A 26,390-nucleotide genomic window follows, 5' to 3' on the forward strand; every position below is an offset into this window, starting at 1 on the left:
TAATATAGAACAAAAAGCAGTATTGGGTCTATAATATGAAATCAATCTGAGAGTTTTACAGAAAACTTTTATGTCCAGATCACTGGTGTGACAGTACAACTGCTGACTATATGAAGAATAAGATAACTTTGATGCTGTCCAGTGTAAGGAAAATATATGTATTTTAATGTGATGATAAGCACAAGGTAAGAAGGAAACCACTGTAAGTTCTGTTTTCACATCAAAATGGGATGCTCCAAATGTTTAAATATAATCAGTGGTGGATCATTGTTTAAATCTCACCACAGCCTTGCTGACAGGTTCTGCATAAACCAGTGTTGTGAACCAATGAGCTACTGAAATGCTGCGCTTGATGCTGATGTTGACAACTGTTGAAGAGAAGCCCCATATTTATTAAATTTGTTTCCTTGTGTAAGTGAATGGGAAAGATGGCCACCAGTGTGCCGTGCTGCATCTCTTTCAAGAAGAAATAGGTCTTGTAACACAAACGTCACTGCTGCCTGTATGCTTTGCAAGAAGTATCAAGCGAGGTCTCAATCATGTTTTGAGCACGTTGTCAGCATTTCATGTGCAAACTTGAATAACTGCTGGTAAGTCTTCACAACAGATGTTGCTAAAATGTTCTAAAAATCAACTCTATGAGGCTAAACTTAATCAAACAATTGCTGGTCCTATGAATGCTCTACTCAACCAACAACCACAATCCTTGTCAGGGAGAACCAGGAAAGTCACTTAACTAACCTGTGCTTAATGCTCTAGTAACTTGGCACAAAAGCAGTCAGTTCTAACTTAGAAGCACTGCCTAGAGTATTTATGCAGCACACAAACAGTAATTACATGAAAACACAACACAAGAAAAATCCCAAACCAATTTAGAAACATAGAGAAAATGTTAATAAATACAATTATACTAGAGTGACGAAAACCCAATCATTGGAACTGGAAATATGGGATTATCAAAGTTTTTAGGGGACAAAGCACCTAATAGCACAAATCACTATTCACGGTCATCTGGTTGTTATTGACTGTGGGAAAGTCAGAAGTTCATTCTGACCACAATGGAGCACTGGCCGGCAACAGGGACCAGGTTAGTCCCGCTGGAAAACTTACCTTTTCAAAGTCCAGTTCAAAGACTTCTTCCCCTACGAAGGATGCCATGAGAAGAAGGGTGATCATTGTGAATGGTCATTGCTGTAGCACAAAGAGAAGGGTTGGTGACAGAGGCTGTTGTCACTGTTGCAAGAAGAAGCAGTCCAGCATTGCAGATGCTCATTGCTGGAGTTTCTCATTTGGGGGTCACAGCAGACTGTCATTGCTGTAGTACGAAGTGCACATCTCACTTTGCTACTTGTCGCTGGCAGTTAATGTAGCGTGAAGAGTTGGTTTGAAAGAAGCATCACATTGGCGGTGGCTGTGAGAGCACAGTCACAGCACAAGGGGGCCTGTTTGCTTTTGAGAAGATCCCAAAACTTCAGGATTTCTCCTTTCTTCTCAGGAAGAGGCCTACTCGTGCTAACCAAGGGTCCAGGGGCTAGAGAGGCACATTTTGGCCTTTAGGAACTCACTCCAGCAGAGGTCAGCGGGGCTCAGTAAGGTACAGTTGCAGGTCCTGGTAGGTGCAGCATAGCAGGTTACCTGGGCAGTTGCCGGGAGGCCTCTGGGGCTTGTTGTGTCCCTGCAGGTCAAGCAGGAGGTCTCACAATTGACCCTTGGAGTCACTCTGGTTAGCCTGGGATAAATGGAGCAGGTGCAGTCTTCTTTCTCAGAGAGGAAGACAGTCCTCAAACAGAAGGCCAGTTCTCTAGGACCAGCAGGACATCCCTATAGTGGCAAGTCAGTCCTTCTGTAATGTCCACAGGTCCAGGAGTGTACTGAAGAGGTGCTCTGGAAGTCCAATATTTATACATGGAGCCAGCCTTTGAAGTGGAGATTCCATAAACTACCTCTTCTACCTCTTTCCTTCCTTTTCCAAGGAACCAAACAGTCTGGGGTGAAAAAAGACTAGTGTCAGTCCCCTTTGTGTGTGCTGGAGGCAAGCTCTTTCAAGTGTAAGTGGAGTAGGGAACATCTCCTCCCCCAGCCATCCTGACAGGATGGTCCATCCTGCCAACACCTAGTCCCCTCTTATCCACCTGTCTGAGAGAAATACACAAAGCCCAACAGCAGAGCAATTCACAGTCATATGCCTCAAGACCCTGTTAGAATGCACAAGTGGTTAGGAGAATAAAATGCCAACTTTCTAAAAGGGGCAGTTTCTGAGTTGTGACTTAGAATCCCACTTTACAATTTTAGAGGAATTTCAATTACAATTATTTTGAATTTGAACATGACATTTCTTCCTGCTTCCAGTCAAACACTAGCATGTCTTAAACGCAAAAGGAAAACCAATGTAAGTTTATGGGTGAGGTAGGCCTTATGGGAAGAAAAAATGTGTTTAGGAGTTTTTCACTACCAAGACATGTAAAACTAAATATCCTGTTTTTAAAATGCAATGCACCCTGCCCTATGGGCCTTTAGGACCTACTTTGTTGATGACTTGTATATATTCAAAAGGATGGTTTAGACCTGGCAAAAGCTTTTATTTGACAGCTCGAAATGGCAGTTTAAAACTGACATAGAGGCTGCAGTGGCAGGCTTGAGACATGCTGTACAGGGCTACTTTAGTGGGTGGCACAATGAGACGTACAAGCCCCATATATGTATTTACTCTACAGGCCCTTGGTACATGTAGTACCAAGTACCAGGGACCTATATGTAACTTAAATATGCCAGTCAGGTGTAGGCCAATTTTACCATTTTTAATGGAGAGTACAAACACATCAGAACTCTTTAGGAGTAATAAACTATAACAGTCCTAAAAGCTGTAGAAATGAAAATAGGTTCTGCAGAGGAAGGGAGTGAGGGCAAAAGGTTTGAGATGACCCTGCAGCCAGGCCCATGACCAACAAGCTGGTAGTGCTTACAGAAATGGAACAAACTTTGCCACCTAGATTTCCCACTGGTAAATGAATGCACACTGCCTTGACATTAGCAGTGTAGCGGAATCCTCTTTAGAACCTGGGGTGGCTCCTCCATGAGAGCGGAGGAGTGTTGCCCCCCTGCCAGCAGCAGCTGCAAACCTTTTCCCAAAACACTATCACAATCTGTGTTTATGACTGTGTTTTGGAAAAAGGGGCGGGCCACAGGGGTGACGTGCACTGAGGGTGAGTGCACAGCACTCCCTCTCAGTGCACATGTGTGTTTGGCCGGCCCGTTTGGGCCGGCCAAACACACATGCGCATTGGGCTCTCTCCAGCCCTGGAACATAGTTGCTTGGCTGGAGAGAGCCTGCACAGGCTCCCATTATGCCTGGCAGCGCCCTGGCTGGGCGCCCCTAGCCAATCGTGATGCTGTTTTGAGCAGCATCACGACTGGCCGCAGGGCAGACTGGGAGCCAGTGCCTGCAGCCATGAGGAGACGGAGCAGAGAGGATGGAGCGGCGCACGGCAGAGGAGGTAAATGTTTGTTTTTATTTATTATTTTTTCTTATTAAATTTAATTATCTCCCTTCCCCCCACGCACGAGTTCCTCCCCGCCCCTTCTATTAAATGGGAGCTGTGACTGTTAAGAACACTTCTAAAGATCGCCTAAAGCTAATTATTTAGAGTTTAGCCCCTTCGTTGGTCTGTTGGGAACCTTACTAGCGCTGGGAGGCCTCCATGGGCTCTACATATACATTAAACTATACTAAACTAATACACCCTGCCTTCATGAGTAGTGAAGAACAATTTTCCTTCGCGTAAAAGCCGAAATCAGAAACTTCCAGTAGAACATTCTTCTAATTATACTACAAATTATGTAATGTATTTTGAAACGAAGCACATTCCGTATCAGTATTATTTTACTATTTTATCATTTTAAGATCAGTCAATACTGTCAAGCCAAACGTTTCACCTTTATAGCTACAGTTTAGCATCTGAAAAACAGGAATCAGAAACTAAAATGTATCTAGTTAATAATATCTGGAAAATATATGCTGCTTGCTCCCCAGAGCTTTTTCATGGACGTTTTGATACTTTTGGGAGAGAAACATGTTTTTTGTTGAGATTTGAAAATGAGATATCGTAGTTTTACGACAACTGTAGTAACGGCTACCGATCACGAGTATGTTTTGAATTCAGGACCAGAGCTGCCTCTGTGAAGCGATAAGACTTGCTAATCCGCAATAGGCCTCACCTCTGGTTTTAATGTGATTTTTAAGAGCACCATGTTCCAAACGACATGAATCCCACTTGCTTTCATTTTATACATGCTAACGGCATTGCTAGGGTGATTGGATACATTATCGCCTGCTACAAAGGGTCTCTAGATGGACAGGATCACACCTACAGGGATCGTCATCAATTGACCACTTGTGGTCTGAGAACGCAGGGGGAGATGGGCAAGTCTGGCTCCCGTAGATACAGATTGATACATTCTGTGTTTCCGGACTGGTAAAACACATCAAGAATCACAAGATATTCAAGAGATAGCTCTTCTGTGAGCCACAACAAATGGATTTCGTTACATATCCTCTGCCTCCTTATTGGACAATATTTACACTCCACTGGGAAGTAATTCCCGAATGAGTGTTTTAATATAAATTAACGACTTTCCACTCGGGCTGGTGTAAAAAGAAGGCTGGGTAGCCAACGAGGCTGTTGCTGTCAAGTATTCTTTCAGAGCGTTGGGTGTAAGTATCTTACTTGGTGGAGGAGGGCATTTGGGTTTGTCCCACAGGAACTGCCTCTCTTGTCCTCTTTCCAACAGTAGAAACAATCCAAAGGAACACCGGTACTAGCCAGTGGGCTCGCCTTGCAGAGATTTGTCGATCCCCCTTCTCGAAACAACACTGGCAATGTATTGTGTACCCTCGTTTAAAAGCTCCTTGCCATTTCTACTGAAATGTACAGAGTGGGTCAGTAGCTGCTGCCCAGCAGTCTCCTCGCTTCTGAGTGGCCGGAAACTGTTGAATTCGATGCATCATTATGACCAGTGACTTTCCTAAAAATGTATTTAGTCATATAGAAATGTCAGTTTTGTGTGCATGCTTACAGAATGTAGAGTTTGCTTCTATCATTCCAGTGCCATAAATCAGGTAAAACATAACGGCTTTTACATTAATCAATAAAACATGCTGAACAACCTTTCATTGGGTGTACAACATATGAAACAGATGATTGCTAAAATTGCAAGGTTATTAGTCATATAACTTGCAAGAAGAATTTTGAATTCATAATGGGGGATAAAGCTGTGTCAAGAACGTACATATCTGTACTAAGTTAAAATGAACTCAGGGTGGTGTAACACGTGGGAGTAACTCACATACCAGAGGGAGGGAGTGAGTGTTCCAACATGCCTAGCTTTATATCTTTGTGAAGACCTGGAATGTGGCAAAGGCCAGGTTGTCCTGTGTGCCCTTATAGGGAGAGCAGTCTCCTATTGTTTCCGGTCAAATTATGCTGGTTGTTCAGTAACAAAATGGAGGAACCACTCAAGAAGATCCACTTTTTTGCAAAGTGAAACTATGCTTTTTTGTCGAGCGAAAATGTCGGCATTCGTTATTTGTGAATTACGCTCAGCGCGAGGAAATCTCTCATAAAAAGACATTTACTTTTGAATTGAAAATAAGTAATACAATATTTTGCTTCATAATATATCTATTAACCACAGATCTGATCAGACTAAATACAGACATGCATCTTGGGAAAATAAACGTTTACCAGGAGATGGAAACAGGCATAACAGTAAAACAAAGGTTGGATCTGAGGTATGATGTTTTACAGCTGGTCAAAGAATGCAGTTACATTTTCAGGTAAAAGGCCAAGGACACTAACGTAAATGCATCCGTAGTGCTGGTCAGTGGAGAATATGGGGCCCCTTGTAAGCCTGACAGTTGGCTTGCCGGCTCTGTAAGGTCAGTAGTGGCCCCATCTCTGCCCCTTAGGACTGCCAGATGCACTTGTACCCAGGCAGGGAAAATAGGCACCAGGTAGTCCTCACTAAAATGGGTGCAACTCTGCATGCATCAAAGGGGAGCACCCTATGGGAGATGGGGGCTATGGCAGTGGGCTGACCACATACAGAATTTTTACCTCCGGTTAATCTGCAGTTCTACAATCTCTGAATGAGGGAGTGGATCTGCCAATATGTCAGAGCCGTCACTTTATGGTGTGCTCTCGCTATTTTCCAGTAGCTACTTTGGTGCTTCATCTATAAAGGCAATTTAAGAATCCTGTCATAAAATAATTAGTCAGAGTGGGCTTATTTTCCAAGTAATCCTGCGATACAAGAACACACAAAACATACTAATGATTATACTAGGAGCTAATAAGGCAAAAGTAATGCTAACACAATTGAAAAGGATTTTTTTCATAAATGTCATAATTTTTACATCCATCTCAAACTTCGTCCATTAACACATTAATGTGATGGTATGGGAGAAAAGTAACCCAGCAGGCCTTTTGGAAAGTCTGATAACATATCATGATTTTAGAGAAAGCTACAAAATTTGAGAGTTATTGAAAAAGAAATGCTAGCAATGGGGTTGGTGGCTATGTGAGCAGGAGATAATAATAACTGATGCCATGTAAACAAATTAAACATTGAGGAATCTATCTTTGTATACATTTACTCTTTGAAGAAAAGCAGTGCATTAGGAAGAAAATGAGAGTATGGGGCAGATTTATGAAAAGTAGTACTGCACCTAGTGCAGCACCTCTTTTCTTGAGCCCCTTAGCACCCCCCTAACTCCACCATGTGTTGGCCATATTTAAAATACAGCGCCCCATGGCAGTAGTCAGGGAGACTAGTGTCAGCATTTTTTATGCTAGTCTGGCGCTTTATAGGATTAGCATAAAAAACGTTGGCGCAAAACCTGCAAAGCACCTAGAGGCCCATTGAAAACAATGAGAGCCTTCCTTTAATACCTGCTCTTAGCAGGCATTAAAAAAGCCAATACAAATGATGCAAAGAAATCTCTTAGATTTCTTTGCACCATTTTTTTGGCCCGCCTAGTTCCAGAACGCCCCCCTGGCTTACATTATGCCTGCCACAGGCATAATGCAGCACAAGGAGTTACAAAGTGGCGCAATGCGGCATTGTGTTTTTGGCCTTCCAATGCCACATTAGCATAAAAAAATGACACTAATTGTTAGAAATGGGGTCTTTGGTTGACAGTCAGGTTACCCCCTGTTCAAGCAAGGACCCTCACTCTAGTTAGGATAAAAGAGAATCACCCTCAGCTAACCCCTGCTTACCCCCTTGGTAGCTTGGCAGAGCAGTAGGCTTAACCTCAGAGTGCTGGGCGTAAAGTATTTGTACCAACACACACAGTAACTTAATGAAAACACTACAAAATGACACAACACCAGTTTAGAAAAATAGGAAATATTTATCTAGACAAAACAAGACCAAAACGACAAAAATCCAACATACACAAGTCAAGTTATGATTTTTTTAAGGTTTAAAATAAAAAGAGTCTTTAGGTAGTTGTAACACCACACTAGCGCTGCTAGCGTGAAAAATGTACCTGATTTGCGTCAAAAATAACCCCGCACGGGCGGTGTGCGTCGAAAGTAACCCTGCACGGCTGTGTGCGTCGAAAACAACTCGGCACGGCGGTGCGCGTTGAAAAAGCCAGCCACACGACGATCCGAAAGTCCCGCGGCGCAGGGTGCGATCTCTCAGCCTCCGTCAGCGATGCTGCGCGTCGTTTCTCCTGCTCCGGGCGTCGGTTTTTCGGTCGCGTTTCCTGCGGCGTCGTTTCTCAGCTGCGGAATCGGCGTCGCGTCGTTTTCTCAGCCGCGATCGGATTCGCGTCGATCTTTTCTCCGCACGGCGCTCGGTGCGTGTATTTTTGTCCTTAGGCTGCCAGCCTCTCCTTTCAGGGTCCCAGGAACTGGAAGGGCACCACAGAGCAGAGTAGGGGTCTCTCCAGAGACTCCAGGTGCTGGCAGGAAGAAGTCTTTGCTATCCCTGAGACTTCAATAACAGGAGGCAAGCTCTACATCAAGCCCTTGGAGATTTCTTCTTCAAGATGGAAGGCACACAAAGTCCAGTCTTTGCCCTCTTACTCAGGCAGAAGCAGCACTGCAGGAAAGCTCCACAAAGCACAGTCACAGGCAGGGCAGCACTTGTTCCTCAGCGATCAGCTCTTCTCCAGGCAGAGGTTCCTCTTGATTCCAGAAGTGTTTCTGAAGTTTGTAAGTTTGGGTGCCCTTCTTATACCCATTTTAGTCTTTGAAGTCACCTTTCTTCAAAGGGGACTCACACCTTCTTGTGAAATCCTGCCTTGCCCAGGCAAGGCCTCAGACACACACCAGGGGGCTGGAGACAGCATTGTCAGAGGCAGGCACAGTCCTTTCAGATGAGAGTGACCACTCCACCCCTCCCTCCTAGCAGAGATGGCTAATCAGGAAATGCAGATCACACCCCAGCTCCCTTTGTGTCACTGTCTGGTGTGAGGTGAAAAACAACCCAACTGTCAAACTGACCCAGACAGGGAATCCACAAACCAGGCAGAGTCACAGAATGGTTTAAGCAAGAAAATGCTCACTTTCTAAAAGTGGCATTTCCAAACGCACAATCTTAAAATCAACTTTACTAAAAGATGTATTTTTAAATTGTGAGTTCAGGGATCCCAAACTCCACATGTCCATCTACTCTCTAGGGGAATCTACACTTTAATCATATTTAAAGGTAGCCCCCATATTATCCTATGAGAGAGAGACAGACCTTGCAACAGTGAAAACGAAATTGGCAGTATTTCACTGTCAGGACATATAAACCACATTACTATATGTCCTACCTTATCCATACACTGCACCCTGCCCTTGGGGCTACCTAGGGCCTACCTTAGGGGTGCCTTACATGTAAGGAAAGGGAAGGTTTAGGCCTGGCAAGTGGGTACACTTGCCACGTCGAATTTACAGTGTAAAAATACACATACAGACACTGCAGGGGCAGGTCTGAGACATGATTACAGAGCTACTTATGTGGGTGGCACAACCAGTGCTGCAGGCCCACTAGTAGCATTTGATTTACAGGCCCTGGCACCTCTAGTGCACCTTACTAGGGACTTACTAGTAAATCAAATATGCCAATCATGGATAAACCACTTACAACCAATTTAAACAGGAGAGCATATGCACTTTAGCACTGGTTAGCAGTGGTAAAGTGCTCAGAGTTGAAAAGCCAACAGCAACATGTCAGAAAAAATTAGGAGGCAGGAGGCAAAAAAAGACTGGGGATGACCCTGCATAAGCAAAAGTCCAACACGACCCCCTACCAGCCTAAAGCCAGGGGAGAACAATCAATACCTTAATGTACTTCCCTGATTGGGGCGATAGAACAGGGACCCAGGCCCACAACAGCAGGGGCATGTTCCAGTTCTACGCCTTCCTGACTCCAGTTGGATCCCTCTGTCCATACTCTCAGGGCCCACTAAGCTAACCCATGGGGAACCCTTCTCCACATCTACAGACACCATCTGTGCAACACCTAACTTTACTTTGCTCACAGATGTATTGCAATGGGCAGATAGTACCACCAGGGCCAACACAGTGGTGTTGCCCACTCCACCCCCGGGGTGTGACTCTCGTCCTCCCCCCCCCAGGGGCAACTCTGTCCACCAGGACAGCAAGCCACAGTGGCCCCAGACAACTGTCAGGGATGAGAGCCCGACCTCAGGCCTCTCTAACCACTGTGACTGTGGAGAGTGGGGGGTGGTAGCCCCAGGTGCCTGGCACCCTTTGACCACTCTCTCTTCCACCAGGTCAGGGATGACAACCTGACCCTGGTCCTCCCCTCTGGGGCTCTGTAACCTCCCTGCAGAAGCGGCACCCCCAGAGTCAAAAACTGTCAGGGTGCTTGTAGAAGCAGTCCTGCACAATTCTTCCACCAGTGCAGGGATGTTAACCTGCAACTGATCCTCCAACCTGGGGTCTGTACCTTCAGGTTGGACCAGGGCCAGGGGTGAGGCTTCCCTCCCCCTGCCCTCTCTTCTGGGGTCCTGAACCACCCAACTAGGAGTGGCCCCCCCAGAAGACAACATGGTAGGGGCACTGTTAGCAGTAGCCCCTTCCTCCAGGTCAGGGGGGACACCCTTAACCTGGCCTCCCAATCCAGGGTCTGTACCCACAGACTGGATCACTGCCTGGCAAACCAGGACTTCCTGGGGGGCATACCTACCCCCTACCAGGTCAGAGTTTACCCTCTGAACCTGGTCATCCAACCCAGGGTCACCACCCTGCGGTTGAACCACTGCCTGGCACACCAGGACTTCCTTGGGAGCACACTTACCCCCCATCAGGTCAGAGTTTACCCCCTGAACCTGATCATTCAACCCAGAGTCACCACCCTGCGGTTAAACCATTGCCTGGCACACCAGGACTTCCAGGGGGGCACACTTACCCCCCTCAAGGGACACACTGTCCCGAAGGGCCACACAAGAGTCTGGCTGGCGCAGGTCTCCTGACCTCTGCCCATCTGACAGAGTCTGGATTCCCCCCAACCCAGAAATGGTCTCACCAAGGTCATTCATGGGGGGCTCTGCTCTCAGAGCTGACCCCTGACCCTCCAGGTTCTCCACTGGGGTCCGCAACCCCCTCTCAACCCTCTGTCTGGACTTCTGCACCCCCTCACTAGGAGTGGTACTGCCAGACACCAGAACTGGTGGGACGCTGGCTACAGCGGCCCCCCCAAGTTCTCCTGACACTGTGGGGTCTCCCTCAACAGATGGCCCTATGGTACAGGCTAGGCTCCCCTCCTGGTGTTCCCGCAGGGAACCCTCCAGGACCTGGGACCGGATCTCGGGCACCTTGGGCCTCAACCCATCCCCATTCCCTCTCCTCTGAGACTGGACATGGGGTCCCTCACCCATCCCACTACACTGGGACCTACCTGGGACACTACAATCCTTCCCTACCTCACCTGGTTGGGAACTACCTAGACCACTCCTCTCAGGAGCACCCCCAAATGCCTCTTCAGACTCTCTGGTACTCACCCAGAAGTCTGCCTCCCTGGGGTCAGAGAACTCACACTCCACCTGGTGTTGGCATAGCTCTGGAAAATAAGGACTAGACATATGCTCTCCAGCAATTACATCACTCAGCCCCTCACATGAATTAACCAAAGTACCCTTCACCCAACCATCCAGTGACTCTGCTTTGAAAAAGCACCCCACATCACCCTCCTGAGACTGGTGAGACAGTACCTGACTGTCCCTGACACTCAACCCACACTCTTCTGGGATGTTTTCACACTCCATAACCAGGACTTCTACCTGGGGGAACCCCTCTCCCTGTCACTCTCACCTAGAGTCAGTAGAGTGTCCCTCCCACCAGTAGGAATATGACTCCCCATGCCAGTTCCCCAATCCACCTCAGGGACCCTGTGCATCACTGGAGCTACCTCATACCCCTGAACCTCCTGGCGTGTGTTAACTCCCTCCTTCAAGTAGGGCACCACATCTCTGGGCATGTGCACTTCTTCAGCATCACTGGATATACAATTGTTGCTGCCACCATTCCAGCTGGACTCAGCCCTCATGACTTCCAGCTCTTTCAATTTAAGCTCGTAAGCATAAATCATTTTTTTAATCTCTAAGTTCCTCCTCCTTTCTTCCAACTCTTTCCACTCCCAATCGAGCTTTTTCAGCTCCCATTGGTACTCCCTCTCTGCCTGTCTGTCCTGTAACTTTTCAGGAGTCAGACCCTTGGGTGACACCCTGCCATCCCTCCTGGGGACCCTCCCCCCAGGCGTAACAGGTTCTTCCACTACACCACTGTGTATCCTCTGCACTTCCCCACCCATATTCTCCTCCTCTGTGTGCCCTCCAGCCTTCTTGATTGTCACCCCCTCCCTGGTGGAGCTCTCAGTGGGACAGTCAAGATCTTTAAGGAACTGTTTCAATTGAGCAACTGAGTACTCCTTCAGTTTCTCCATTTCAAACACAGCTCCAGCTGTTGCATCTCCAGATTGAGACATGATGGTCACAAGTGCAAAGTTCCAAAAGGCAGAAAAAAATAATTTCCCAATGAAGTAAAAAGAATCGGTCAAGGGATCAGCAAAATCATGGAAGTAGAATAAAAAGAGTCCTTAAGAGAAAAATCAAAAGATCACCAAACAAGTAGTATGTGGTCACGTAGTGGTCTGAGATCAAAACAGTAGTGTACACTTAATTACTGTATGTGAAGTACAAATACAAGTCCAATCCCGACCGCTGGTCACCAATGTTAGAAATGGGGTCTTTGGTTGACAGTCAGGTTACCCCCTGTTCAAGCAAGGACCCTCACTCTAGTTAGGATAAAAGAGAATCACCCTCAGCTAACCCCTGCTTACCCCCTTGGTAGCTTGGCAGAGCAGTAGGCTTAACCTCAGAGTGCTGGGCGTAAAGTATTTGTACCAACACACACAGTAACTTAATGAAAACACTACAAAATGACACAACACCAGTTTAGAAAAATAGGAAATATTTATCTAGACAAAACAAGACCAAAACGACAAAAATCCAACATACACAAGTCAAGTTATGATTTTTTTAAGGTTTAAAATAAAAAGAGTCTTTAGGTAGTTGTAACACCACACTAGCGCTGCTAGCGTGAAAAATGTACCTGATTTGTGTCAAAAATAACCCCGCACGGGCGGTGTGCGTCGAAAGTAACCCTGCACGGCTGTGTGCGTCGAAAACAACTCGGCACGGCGGTGCGCGTTGAAAAAGCCAGCCACACGACGATCCGAAAGTCCCGCGGCGCAGGGTGCGATCTCTCAGCCTCCGTCAGCGATGCTGCGCGTCGTTTCTCCTGCTCCGGGCGTCGGTTTTTCGGTCGCGTTTCCTGCGGCGTCGTTTCTCAGCTGCGGAATCGGCGTCGCGTCGTTTTCTCAGCCGCGATCGGATTCGCGTCGATCTTTTCTCCGCACGGCGCTCGGTGCGTGTATTTTTGTCCTTAGGCTGCCAGCCTCTCCTTTCAGGGTCCCAGGAACTGGAAGGGCACCACAGAGCAGAGTAGGGGTCTCTCCAGAGACTCCAGGTGCTGGCAGGAAGAAGTCTTTGCTATCCCTGAGACTTCAATAACAGGAGGCAAGCTCTACATCAAGCCCTTGGAGATTTCTTCTTCAAGATGGAAGGCACACAAAGTCCAGTCTTTGCCCTCTTACTCAGGCAGAAGCAGCACTGCAGGAAAGCTCCACAAAGCACAGTCACAGGCAGGGCAGCACTTGTTCCTCAGCGATCAGCTCTTCTCCAGGCAGAGGTTCCTCTTGATTCCAGAAGTGTTTCTGAAGTTTGTAAGTTTGGGTGCCCTTCTTATACCCATTTTAGTCTTTGAAGTCACCTTTCTTCAAAGGGGACTCACACCTTCTTGTGAAATCCTGCCTTGCCCAGGCAAGGCCTCAGACACACACCAGGGGGCTGGAGACAGCATTGTCAGAGGCAGGCACAGTCCTTTCAGATGAGAGTGACCACTCCACCCCTCCCTCCTAGCAGAGATGGCTAATCAGGAAATGCAGATCACACCCCAGCTCCCTTTGTGTCACTGTCTGGTGTGAGGTGAAAAACAACCCAACTGTCAAACTGACCCAGACAGGGAATCCACAAACCAGGCAGAGTCACAGAATGGTTTAAGCAAGAAAATGCTCACTTTCTAAAAGTGGCATTTCCAAACGCACAATCTTAAAATCAACTTTACTAAAAGATGTATTTTTAAATTGTGAGTTCAGGGATCCCAAACTCCACATGTCCATCTACTCTCTAGGGGAATCTACACTTTAATCATATTTAAAGGTAGCCCCCATATTATCCTATGAGAGAGAGACAGACCTTGCAACAGTGAAAACGAAATTGGCAGTATTTCACTGTCAGGACATATAAACCACATTACTATATGTCCTACCTTATCCATACACTGCACCCTGCCCTTGGGGCTACCTAGGGCCTACCTTAGGGGTGCCTTACATGTAAGGAAAGGGAAGGTTTAGGCCTGGCAAGTGGGTACACTTGCCACGTCGAATTTACAGTGTAAAAATACACATACAGACACTGCAGGGGCAGGTCTGAGACATGATTACAGAGCTACTTATGTGGGTGGCACAACCAGTGCTGCAGGCCCACTAGTAGCATTTGATTTACAGGCCCTGGCACCTCTAGTGCACCTTACTAGGGACTTACTAGTAAATCAAATATGCCAATCATGGATAAACCACTTACATACAATTTAAACAGGAGAGCATATGCACTTTAGCACTGGTTAGCAGTGGTAAAGTGCTCAGAGTTGAAAAGCCAACAGCAACATGTCAGAAAAAATTAGGAGGCAGGAGGCAAAAAAAGACTGGGGATGACCCTGCATAAGCAAAAGTCCAACACTAATATTGCGTTGGAATGGCGCTAGGCCCTCTTAAATCTGGTCTTGTGTGTTTATAACTCCTAAAAGAGGATTAACACGTTGTTATTTAAATAAATAGAAAGAACCTCTGAACATCCAAAGAGAGTCATTCCATCTTCTCAGCTGAGAAAAGTGAAGGAGAGAAAAGTGGAAGAATCAGTTGTTCAAAATGAAATAAAAAAGGAGACTATTGTAAAAAATAAAATTGGCCCTGAATGTAATCAAACTTTGTCTGGAAATAGATGGAGAAAAGTTTGTGGGAGAGCAGAGCTCCATTTTTTCCCTATATTCAACCACAGGAAATTGCCACAAGAAACACAACTTTAAATGATATAAATGTAAGGTCTCTAAGTTCCAGATGTCAAAGGGGGCATCCTGAAGACCTTTTAACTCCACAGGTAAATACAAAGATGGAAGTGTGAAATGAGGCTGTGGACTTTGGTATGAAAACATTAATAAAATAGGTGGCGGTAAACCAAAGGTTCTATAAAATGAGAGTCTTAGCTGATGTAATATGGACATGTTTTGTGTTTACTATTATATGTGTATTGTTGTTCTCCTTTTAAACTGTTAATTCTTTATTACCTCATCATGGAACCTTTTCTAAGGTTCTGCAGTCTTCGGTTGGCACTTGCACCCTGGCTTTCCTCTTGAACGGATGCTAGTGCCTGCCGTGGATCCACAATAAAGGATCTTGTCATCTTTAATTCAACCGAGTGGAAAGAGTTATTTTGTTTGAGTATTTTCCTCTCTTTTGCACTGGACCCCTCCACATCCCCAAACAGTTTTGGACAGGTGTCAGTTTACTAAGTAGTGTACATAAAGCCACATTGAGGAGGAACCCACCCTGGGAAAATTAAGGAACATTGTTGGTAAGTAGGAGATGTTCTGAATCCCCTTAGAAGAATACCAGGTATCAACGTGACACTATTGATAGGCATGCACTTTAAGGGTGCTAGGACATTGAAATTGGTATCTACAGAGAATAATTTTGTTAGAACAACCCTGAGCCTGCAAACCTATCTCCTAAAGTCAAGAGCCTTAATTGCAGATGAAGAAGAGAGGAGTTTGAAATAAGAGGGCCCCCACAGAGGAGAAGGGTGAGTGAGAAGCACACAGGGAGGTTGAACAGGTAGCTTTAGGAGAAGAGGAAATCAAGCTCTTCTTGGCTAGAAACAAGCTATCAGAAGTATTTCTACCTTCCTGCTCTTGATTTTGTGAATCACCCTGGACAATGTTGAAATCAAAATCAGACTTAGTGGAGACAGAATTGTTAAGGAATATATGTACTGAAATACAACTGGACACAACAAAGGGATGTGGAGTGGGGAAGATCTGGCTCAGGTGACCCACATGCCCATTTTCCACCCACTGCACACAAATAAACTCCAGGGAGAGGAGTTTACTCTGCCCAGCTGCCCAATTCCTGAGCTGCTAATGCCAACTTGGGAACATGCAACCCCCTTGCCAGTTGGCATAGGCTTGTGCTACCTGGCTATTTCTACAGTTCCACAGTGGGTGTTGACGAAAAGAAGCACAGGGACAGAAAAGCACAAAAGATTGCTGCCATTTCCATCCATTTGTTTAATTTTGTGACTCATCTGGAGACTAGAGTTATGGTACAGAATTGCCCCAGAATGTAACTCTGCAGCTGGCAACTGTAGTAATGACCTGACTAGAGAGAGGAACTAAAAAGACCCCATGCCTAAATGAGTCAGCACAAGCCACTATTGAAGGTTCTGTATCTGATGGTGACTGGAGTCACATTATTATAATTCTAGGAACAAGGGTTATGATGTGATGGGAGATGGTGAACTAGAGGCTGAACGTGAGGAGCAGCTCAGGCAATGCAACTACTGTTAAAAAAGCTACTATCTCTCCCTAAACCCCTTACCCAATCCCAGTCTGTTGCACTGGTCGGATTCAACGAGAAGGACAGACAGGTGGGTGATCAGCTTGAGTTACTTGGGGAAGGCTCTTGTCTGTCTAAAATATTGCTTTTATGAACTGTAGCTGAGAAGGTACCAGCTGGGACTTAGCTAAGCAGAAACTAATATACTTGGTGAACATTGACAAGTCCCTTGGGAAAGGAACAGTGGTATTTTAATAAATCTATGACCTTAGGAACCAAGATCCAGTCCTAACAGAAGGACATAGAACTGGTAATGTTGATTCAGTACACATAACTGAAAATCTCAGTGATTGGATGTGAATGGGTACTTGATGATAGGTATCCAAAGTGATATTGCTGTCTCTCAGGTGTTGGCACAGCTCTGCAAAGCAGTTACTGAATATGTGCTCTCCTGCAATCATATTGTGCAAGCCATTGCAACCATAAACATTGCTGCTTATCACCCAACTACCCAGTGCCTTGAAAAAGTAGACCACATAATCTACCCAGGACTGGTGGGGTAGCTCCTGGCTGTCCCTGAAATTCAGCCTATACTTCTCAGGGGTGAGTCCAGTAGTGAATCCCTCTCCTCACTGGCAATGTGCCTCCAAAGACTGGCTCCCCAGTCCCCCTAGGGGACCCTGTACATTTCTAGGGAACTTGATGATAGGCATCCAATGGTCCAATGAAGTTAGGAGGTGTGCCACAGATATCAGGAAAATGATGGACTGAACACTAACTATCTTGATTAGTTGGCAAAGTAGAAAAAAATATCCAGGCTTTTTAAATCCAGTGAGGGACTGAGATCTCCTGAAGGCCTTCTATTACAACCATGACAAAATAAGGTACCAGATCCTTTTCCTTTTCTGGAACTTGGATTACTGCTGTTTTTACTAACAGATCCTGGATCTCCTATAGGAGGGCTTGGCAATGAAAAGGATATAGAGAAGCTGGACTTTGAAAGAAGAAGTTCCATAGAATCATACTGGTACCCCTTGGCTGTGATCTCAAGTACTCATGCATATTACCCGGAATACTCTTAAGAGGTGAAGGAATCCTGAAGGTGACTTCCTACTCGATCAGCATAGTCAAGAAGGGAGAGGTAGCAGAGTGAATAAAGGCTCATAACAGGACTTGTCAAATGAAGGGGAATTCCTGTCATGACCCCTGCCAAGAAAGGTCTAACTAAACTCACTGGAAGAAGGAAGAGGACCAAACCTTCTGCAGGCTCCAAAAATCTGACCCACCCAGAATAACGTTCATGCATCATCAGCTTACTATTGAATGCTGACTTTTTAGTGAGATGTTCCGAAAGCATACTAAAGAGCCCATGAATGATAGATGTGAAATGACTCAGAAACGTCTTCTGGGATGTATTTGACTTCTTGGAGCACATGTCTTGTCAGGAAATGATGCATTGATGGAAGAGATACTGCCAAAGAGCAGAGACATTCAAATGAAATGCCTAATATTAACCTGAACTGTTGAACCTCTAAGGACAGAAGAGAAAACAACCCGCTCCCATGTGCATCTCCTTGGTAGAGCCTATATTACGTTTTGTAGAAGCAGACTGTTACTGCACAATTGGATACAGAGTCAGTACACTTATTTAGTACCTCTTATTTATTTTAAACAGTATCCAAAGAAGATGCGGTTTCAAAAATGATGGATTCCTGGAGAGAGGGTAATTCTATCAATTAATCCACTTTTTATATCCAAGTAATTCCGCTCAAAACTAAACTGTGACAATAGATAACTGCAAGTATAGAAGTCAGGCCACTCGACATTCATTATTCCCCCTTTGTATCTATTGCCCAGCACTATTCAGGAGATGTCAGTCACTCTCTGGTATTGAGCAAAAAATCCGTCTTCCACTTTATGGAACCGTGGGTCAGGAAAGGTCAGATTATCGTGCAAATGCTACACGTCCCTGTCCATAACTACCCCTTTGTTCCAATTCTTCTTCCAAAACTTCAGCTTCCTGAGACAAAGAACACGGATATCTAGTGTTTTTGTGCGGAGGAGGCAGTCAGGGATTGGAAGAGCAGCTGGCACTGATTTGTTGTCGTTTCCTGCAACTAAGCAGACATATGCAGCCGATGAGCACCTTGTATTTCACTCTCTGATCCTGTGGACTGAACAGGTTCGGTGACATGGTGTCTTTTTTGGTACCGTTTATGGTTCTCCATTTAAAAACCGGCAGAGCATCTTTAGATTATGCCACTGGGAACATGAAAATGCTTTCTAGATTCATGGTTACTAGGCATCAATTTTTTGTGAATTTTTTTAGAAACTTCCGGAGAAGAATAAAGGGAGAGGGAGGAACACAAGGGAATATTTGTGGAGGAGTACCACTGGAGCAGGATCTCATCATTAGCCATATGCCCGCCCAAAAAGAAAGTTTCCATATGCTGGCTGAAGGACTGCCACATGTGCAGGAAGGGACACTTCCTTGATGGTCTAAGAGATGCAAGCCTAATCACGAGGCTCTCAATGTGATTACTTAGAAGAAGTATTAACTAATGAGTCTCATCCACTTTAAAGCAGAGTATGGAGAAGCATATATTGCCTTTACGATACGGAAAACAGATGGATGTGCTGCAGTGAAGGTCCTCATTTACCACCAATTAGAATGAGGAGGAGGACATCATTGCTCAATTGGCATCGCTACATGCAGCAATACGTCAGTCCTTCCTTTGTGAATCAGAATCAGAGTTAGGTATGATTGGAAAAAGTGACACACAAGCAACGCAAGGGGTTTGTAAATAAGCCCCTAACTGTTTTTTTAAAACTTGTTTTCTAAGTGCATCTGTCTTCCACTCCATAAATATATTGTGTATCAAGCACTCTGGGCATGATTCACAAACATCACTTTCTAATACTAAAAAGCATACTACAAATTGCAATTCATAAATGCAGAGTTTTATGCCTTTGCATTACCTTTGCTTGTGTGTGGAGTCTCCACACACTTAAGTACACATTTTATTAGTAATTGTGGGTGGGAGAAGCGAGAGAGGTTTAAGGAGGGTCAGATACAATAATAAACCAGTTCGATTCCTCTGGGGTTGGAAACATGTACATTACACCTCTGTAATTAGTCTACATTCGTAGTTTGTGAATACCAAAATAAGTAGACTTACTCCAAAGTGTAAATTTACTCAACAGCATAAGCTATCTTTGAGAATCAGTCCTTTTGTGGTTTGGAATTGTATGCATGTTGGTAAACCTACTGAATCTTCAGAATTTCCTTTTATAGTGCGAAGGCAAATCAAGCTGTCCGATAAATTATTCAGAGGTATGTCCACTTGTGCTTGTCTGTTATTTGTACATATCTCATAATTCCAAATCCTGGGTTAGAAAGTATAAAGAAGGCATAAACTGCGGTGTCTCGTGTTGTATGAAATGGCAGTTTATTACATTTTATTTCTATCTAGGGTTTGGGAACAGATGAAGACACCCTCATTGAAATCCTTGCTTCGAGAAACAACAAAGAAATCAAGGAGATCAATAAGGTTTACAAAGAAGGTAATATTTAAGTCACTTTTACCTCAGTTAAAATGCATGTTGATAGGACTGTTGGCCATGATTTCTCTTTAGATTTTATGTTGCTAAATGAGGGGAATATGAATATAGGCTTAATAGGAAATAGTGAAGCAAATGTGGAAAAGACAAGAACCACTCTTATAGTAAAACCCTTCTGATAATCATTAACGGTCCATGTTACGGTCCAACGGTCCAATTACAAAGCACACACATTTGGAATGAAATTGCTTTTCATCTTTGGAACAAAATACTTACCTAATTGTGTTATTATTTTCAAACAAATGTTTATTAGCAGATACCTCACATTATGACAAATATATGAATAGTACAAGCCACAGCTATACTTCTGCATATATTATACTTTTTTGTTTCAAGCGGATACAGTTAACAACAACAATCTGATAACCATCAGGGCCCTGCCTCCTCCCTTCCAATCCCTATTGAGTCATCAGTTCTATTGTGTTGTAAAAGTGGTTCGGCTATGGAGTTCTAATTTCCATTTCAATCACAAGTAACATATTGTAACTGATAGGTTAGTCAGTAGTGAGGGAGTATTCCTGTGTTGTCAGTGTGTGGGGAATGTATAGTTGTTGGGCTACCCAACAGTTCAAGTACTGCATGCACTATGATCTAGCCGAGAATGAATCTGGGGATCTATTGTCCAAATCTTTCATACTGTCCACTCGTGCTTCCCATGCCCTTGCTATTTCTAATGGTCTCAACTCTCTCTTGGCTTCTCTCTGATTCTAGTTGTGTTATGACAGTGAACATCCCAATGGGTACCACTGCACCCTACGCACTACAGCATTGCCACCGGCTCTATTATGAGCCAGAGACAATGCTGTAGGCCTTTTCCCACAGAGCCACCGTTTCTGCCACCTGACCAAGCGGGAAACTCTTAATGAGGGAAGGCGGCCGCACTGGCGGCAACCTGCTCATTGGGACTTCGATGGGTGGCCTTTTTCATCTGCCGAAGTCATAATCGACCCCAATGTCTTTCCCACTCATTTAACCTGAACCCTACACTCCCGCAGACCTGAATAGTCTTTTCAACTACTTCTCACCTTCCATTCTGACCTACATCGATTCTACTCCCTCCCTCCATTGTTTGAATCTTCCAGCAGGCCTCCCTGCTATAGTTGTTCTCTCTGTTCCATGCAATCATACCTGCTGAAAGTGGGACTGTTATTAAAAAACACACATTCTTATACTTACCAAACCCTTCTCTCCATTCTTCACTCAGCGTGACTCTAGGCTTCTGTTTGCCAAGAAAATTTATTTTCTGACACTTATCACCACTCTTTCACCAAACCCACGGTCTCTACTATTTAATTTCAAACATTTTCCCAATCTCTTGCCTTGCTTTTCTCTCTCTACTTCTGATTTTGCTACTTCTTTAACTGCATAATTGATCTCTTATTTTCCCTATGGTAGCCCAATAACCTTTTTTTTTTAGACTCTTTTTCTCTAGATTTTCCCATTTACGCCCAGGCAAAATTTTCATTATGCTGGCATAAATCGAGCATAATTGCAGTAATCTCACACAACTCGTGTTACAAGAAATTCTGCTATTGTGTCATATCGTGCAATTGCATGTCATTAAAAATGTACCACAAATGTAGGTGACCAACAAAACGCAAGTGGATGTTGGTATTTACGTTTTATTGAGCTATTTTAGAGTGTAAAATGAATCCTCACATCCAAAGTGGACACTAGGATGCATTTTGCACTAAAAACATAACACCAAATGCCAGTTTTGCATTTTGCATTATTACACATAATTTCATGTAACTTTTTCAAAGTTTCACATAATTGTGGAAAAGCAAATTACATGAGTTTTGCCCACCCCTACATCAGATATCAGACTCTGAGCTTTGTTATTTTCTTCCAGTTGCTAACCCAAGCGCTGCTGACCCCCTAATCCAGTGGCTTCATCATTTATTCATCAATGATATTACCTTCTTCTATATCTCACAACAGTCATTAACCTTTCAATCTCTGCTAGCATTTTTGCCTGACTCCATGAAGTGGGCTGTTTATATTCCACCTTTACAAAAAAACATCTTTGCCTCTCTGTGGCCATTCATTTCTACCACCTTCATGTATGAAATTCTGAAATTAAATCTAGATAGACAGCCTCCAGCTTTCTTGGATAATTGTATTCACTAACCTCTGCAGATCAGCTCTCTTTGCAGGCTGTTATAATCGTCACTCTGCTTGTCATCTTAAAGTAGTGTACACAAATTACTTGAGTGTATAGTTGTGTTTCACAAAGTGACTGTCCTAATCTTCTTACCATCCATTCATCCCTTGGATACTTTTATCTTCCTACATTTTCTACTATTAACTCCAATAGGGTGCTGTGAGAATGTGGATTATTAGTTGAAATTAATGGTAGTCCTTTCCAAGTACTAATGGCACTATTCCTGGCTAGGTCTAGTGAGGTCTTATTAATTTAAGCCTGAGCTCATCCCCTGTAGCTGAAGCACAGAGCAGACAGGCTTAAGGTAAGAAAAATGCATTAAGCAGTTATCAATACCAAAAAAAGTTAAAAAGTAGAATACACAACATAAAAGAATCCCACTCCAATTTGTAAAACTGGAGAAAAAGTTAATGTGCAATTAGACACCAAAACAACAAAAATCAGATGTAGAGAAACAAAGTACGGGTCCGATACAGGGACCACGGTCTTCATGGTGAAAAGCTTACCTTCTGACTTAGGGCCTGATTTAAACCTTGGCGGTCTTACTACTGTCCTGCCGCATTGGCGGTTCCATGCACTCAGTTGAGCTGTTGGAGTACCCCCCGCCATATTTAGATGTCAGCGGGTGGGAAACAAACAGCGGAGGTTTTCCATTGCTAGCCGATTGGACTGCACCACCATCGGCCTGGCAGTAAATCACCAACCTGGTTTAGATGATTCCACTGTACTAGCAGTGTGATGGTGGTGGGTTGGCGATGAGTGGGGGAGTGTCCCCTTGGATATATGTGCTGATATAGGTGTGTTGCAAACAATGTATGTGACTACCTATGTCAACACATATTCCAACCCCAAGAAAAACAAAAAAACATACTTACATGTATGTTGACAGTCGGGTTTCGTTTGATGGTACATTCTCACCCCTCCCCATACAAGTCCCATGTATTAGTCACCTTCGTGTCCAGCGATGACGGGGTTGATGCCCTGCTGGTTGAAGTGTCAGCAGCAATGCCAGAAGTCCTCCAATCATGTTCCAGTCGAAAAGGTAAGAGAAAAAGGGGGAGAAAGTGGGTTCTCACCCCCTTCCTTCCCCAATCTGCCAGCCTTGAGTTGGTGGTGTCCCCGACACAGTCGATCTGGCGGGAAGGCACTTCTAAATCAGCATGGTGGTATCTGTGGCTGCTGTCCTGCCACCAGCCACTGGTTCCTTTTGTGCTGTCGACATGGGTTGAGATTCCTGGCAGACTCGGCGGCACTCCGGCGGTCTGTTGGCTGTGGTGTGGTCCTGCCAACATCTAAATTGGACGAGCAGACTGCCAGGCCGGCGGATAGGAAAACTGTTCAAAAAGCTACGGCAGAAATGTTACCACCAACATCTAAATCAGGTCCTTAGTCTTTTTCTTGTGGAGAAATCGTGGTCAATGGGGTCATCAGTAGGTTGGACTGCAGGTTAGATCTGAAGAAAAAATCATCATCAACAGGGACCTAATGGAGTCCTGGTCCTCGGTCAGAACTTTGTGTTGGGTGGAATCATCGACCGTTCGTTGTTGACTCAAAGAGCTAGCCGATGGTTGGAACATCATGTTGTTGTCACCTTAGAAGTGGCACAGTAAATGCTGCACTCTGCTGGTGCCATTTAACCGGGCCATTTAACTCACAGGCCCTGGGTACGCAGACTACCCCATACTAGGGACCTATAAGTAAATTAAGTATGCCAGTCAGGCGTCAGCCATACTACATGTTTTTAATGGTCAGAACACATACAGTGATCAGTGAACCGCAGCGCCTCAGTGTTCAAAAAGTCATTGGACCAGCAGCATCAGTGACAAATTTGGGAGGTGAATATGCAAAAAAAAAGATAATTTCTCACATTTGATATTTTTGTAAATCTTGATTTGAACACCATTTTTTGTCAGATGATATTTTAGTAATAGGATTCTGCTCCCTTACATTTTCACATAGCTGCTTTTTATGGGGTATCCAAGGAACGTTTTTTGTCCCCTTCTTTTTTTCCATTTATCTATCCGTCTGCTATCCTATCACATCTATGCAGGTGAACCCAACTGTTAATCTTGTTTCTTCCTTTGCTTCAATTGTACATAGTACAGTTTCTGGTTCTCTGTCTAGATGTCACTATTTGTATTTCTTCTGATTCCTTTGAAAACTGTGGTTCTGTTTATCATTTCCATTTCCACTTTCTCCTACTTCTCCTTTTACATCTTGTTGTCCCATTTCAATTACCTTGCTTTTGCCTCACACCTTTGGTATTATCTCTTACAAGCACATGTCTACAACCTTTCACTTTGGCTATATTTCAGTGCTTAATTTGTAGATAAAAACATGGCGGGCCCAAGGCTCTGCTTTGAAACACAAGGATGCTGCAATTAAATGTGCGAGCACAAAATACTGAGGCAGTGTAACCCTAACGCCATCTAGGACCTCTTTAATCCATTTACAGCCACTCTCTGCCCTCTTTAGCTCACTCTTGCATCTTTCTGATTTCTTCCTTCGTGGCACTTTTTCATTTTTCTCTTCCTCCTAATTTGCTTGATGCAGAAAAATAAGTGCCTTCCCTCAAAAATAAGTGCCGATGCCCTGCACCTGAAACCACCAGCTCAAACTAAGCACTGCTATATTTAGCCTTATAACATACACAAAATCTATTGTTCTCTAAAAATATTTCTGCTGCTAAACCTCTCATTTTATGTTTAGTGTTTACTTTTCTTGAACTTTGGTCTGTTTTACAAATTGCTATCTCCACTTACTCATTTTTTCCTTTACAGTCCAGCTTTAACTCTGCTCTTCACTTCTCTTCGATCTTTCTCATAATACTCATACTTTACATCATCTTTTTTTGTTGCATTGACTTGCTCATCATTTCCACTTTTATTTGACACCTTCTCCTTGGTTTTCCAGTGTATGGATGACCTTGTCCCTTCAGCCACCTTTACCTATACAGCTCTGCAGCGCTCCTGCTCTCTAAGGCTCAGCTCTCGTGACAGATTAATGCAACTCCCTCTTGAGGTCACTCTTACATTTATTTATTTTAAATTTTTGGATTCTATCTCTCAAACTAATCTTCTGTCGTCATCTCCCAACATGTTGCTCAGCTTTTGTTCTTCTTTTAAAGTCCATCTCTTGCATGATGTATTTCCAATAATCTTTATTGTGCCATCATCATGCTGTTCTCTCCTCGTGCCTTCTAAAGCCTTATTGTGCATTTGTAATCACTTGATCTGACTTGAGTGTTTGATTTATGTTTAGTGCCTAGGCATACAAGCTCTACTCTACACCTGTTGATAACTAAATACACAATACTTTTTCAGGCTGAATGTCACCCAGGTTACTTTTTTCACCCTAAGTGGGAAGGGTATGCCCCGAAGTGAATCCTGTGCTCACTATGCCACTGTTTTCAAGCTTGCCTGGCTGATAAGGGGTGATACCCCAAAACTGGTCCTAGGATGCTTGTTTCCTGTCCAGGGAGGACCTGGCCTGGCAGTTCAGGCTTGACTGTTCCCATGGGAAGCAGGTTCAAGACTGATTTGCATATGGCGTGGTCCAAACCAGATCTGTGACTGGGAGTGATTTTTTGACATTGTTCAGCATTCCGTCCATCATTTGTTCTTTAGCTCTCAGGTTACTTCAGATCACATTTGGTACTCTCAGCTCATAAATCCCTTCATTCATGTATTAGATTGCACTTTCCTGTGGTGTCAAGAATGACAGGCATCCTTAATGAATTTTTTCAAACAGAGCAGAGGAGCTGATAGGGCAGCGGGTGTCAAAGAGCTAGTCATGCATACATCACTTCATCAAAGTCGGAAGAGTACATACTGCTGCCACAAAGAGCATAAGCATGAGTAGAATGTAAGCCTGGGTGGTTGGTGCTGCTGCACAGCAAGAAAACACAGTGAACAACCAGAATTTCACACTTGCTTACTTCAGGGACAGTTGGGGCAGTTGGTTTGATAAAGAACCTCCCTTGACTATATCGAAAGCCATTGATCAACTCCGAGTATCCTCTTCCAAGATGAATATTGTTGGAGCCTCAGCTCTGAAATGACTGCGCTGAGGCAAATAATAGATTGTCCTGGTTGCCTGAAAACTTTACTGTGGCCCTGATTCACAAAAATATTTGTTTTTACTTCTGCACGCTGAAAGATCTATGTTCAACATATGCTTGTTCAATCCAACAAAGGACATTTGTGGGTGCGTAATCTCACAGCACACATAACATGTGTGCACTGTTTTTTTTTTGCGCAGGGGGGATACTGGTCAAAAAGCTGTGGGCCGTATTTGTGAATGTATCCTCATTCCAGTAAAATATGCATTCACGTTTGTACATATGAGCCCTGCA

At 44.3% G+C, this 26,390-nt stretch overlaps 1 protein-coding gene across 1 annotated transcript in view; it reads left to right on the plus strand.

Moving 5' to 3' along the window:
• The window catches only part of LOC138287994 (annexin A1-like), a 191,856-nt gene that overhangs the window by 126,094 nt on the left and 39,372 nt on the right, over window positions 1-26,390 (plus strand). Inside the window, exon 6 of the mRNA XM_069229084.1 lies at window positions 19,725-19,815. Coding sequence (XP_069085185.1) covers window positions 19,725-19,815 — 91 coding nt within the window. The remainder of the gene's footprint in view (window positions 1-19,724; window positions 19,816-26,390) is intronic.

This window comes from Pleurodeles waltl, chromosome 1_1 (assembly GCF_031143425.1).
Source record: "Pleurodeles waltl isolate 20211129_DDA chromosome 1_1, aPleWal1.hap1.20221129, whole genome shotgun sequence".
Lineage (NCBI taxonomy): Eukaryota > Metazoa > Chordata > Amphibia > Caudata > Salamandridae > Pleurodeles > Pleurodeles waltl.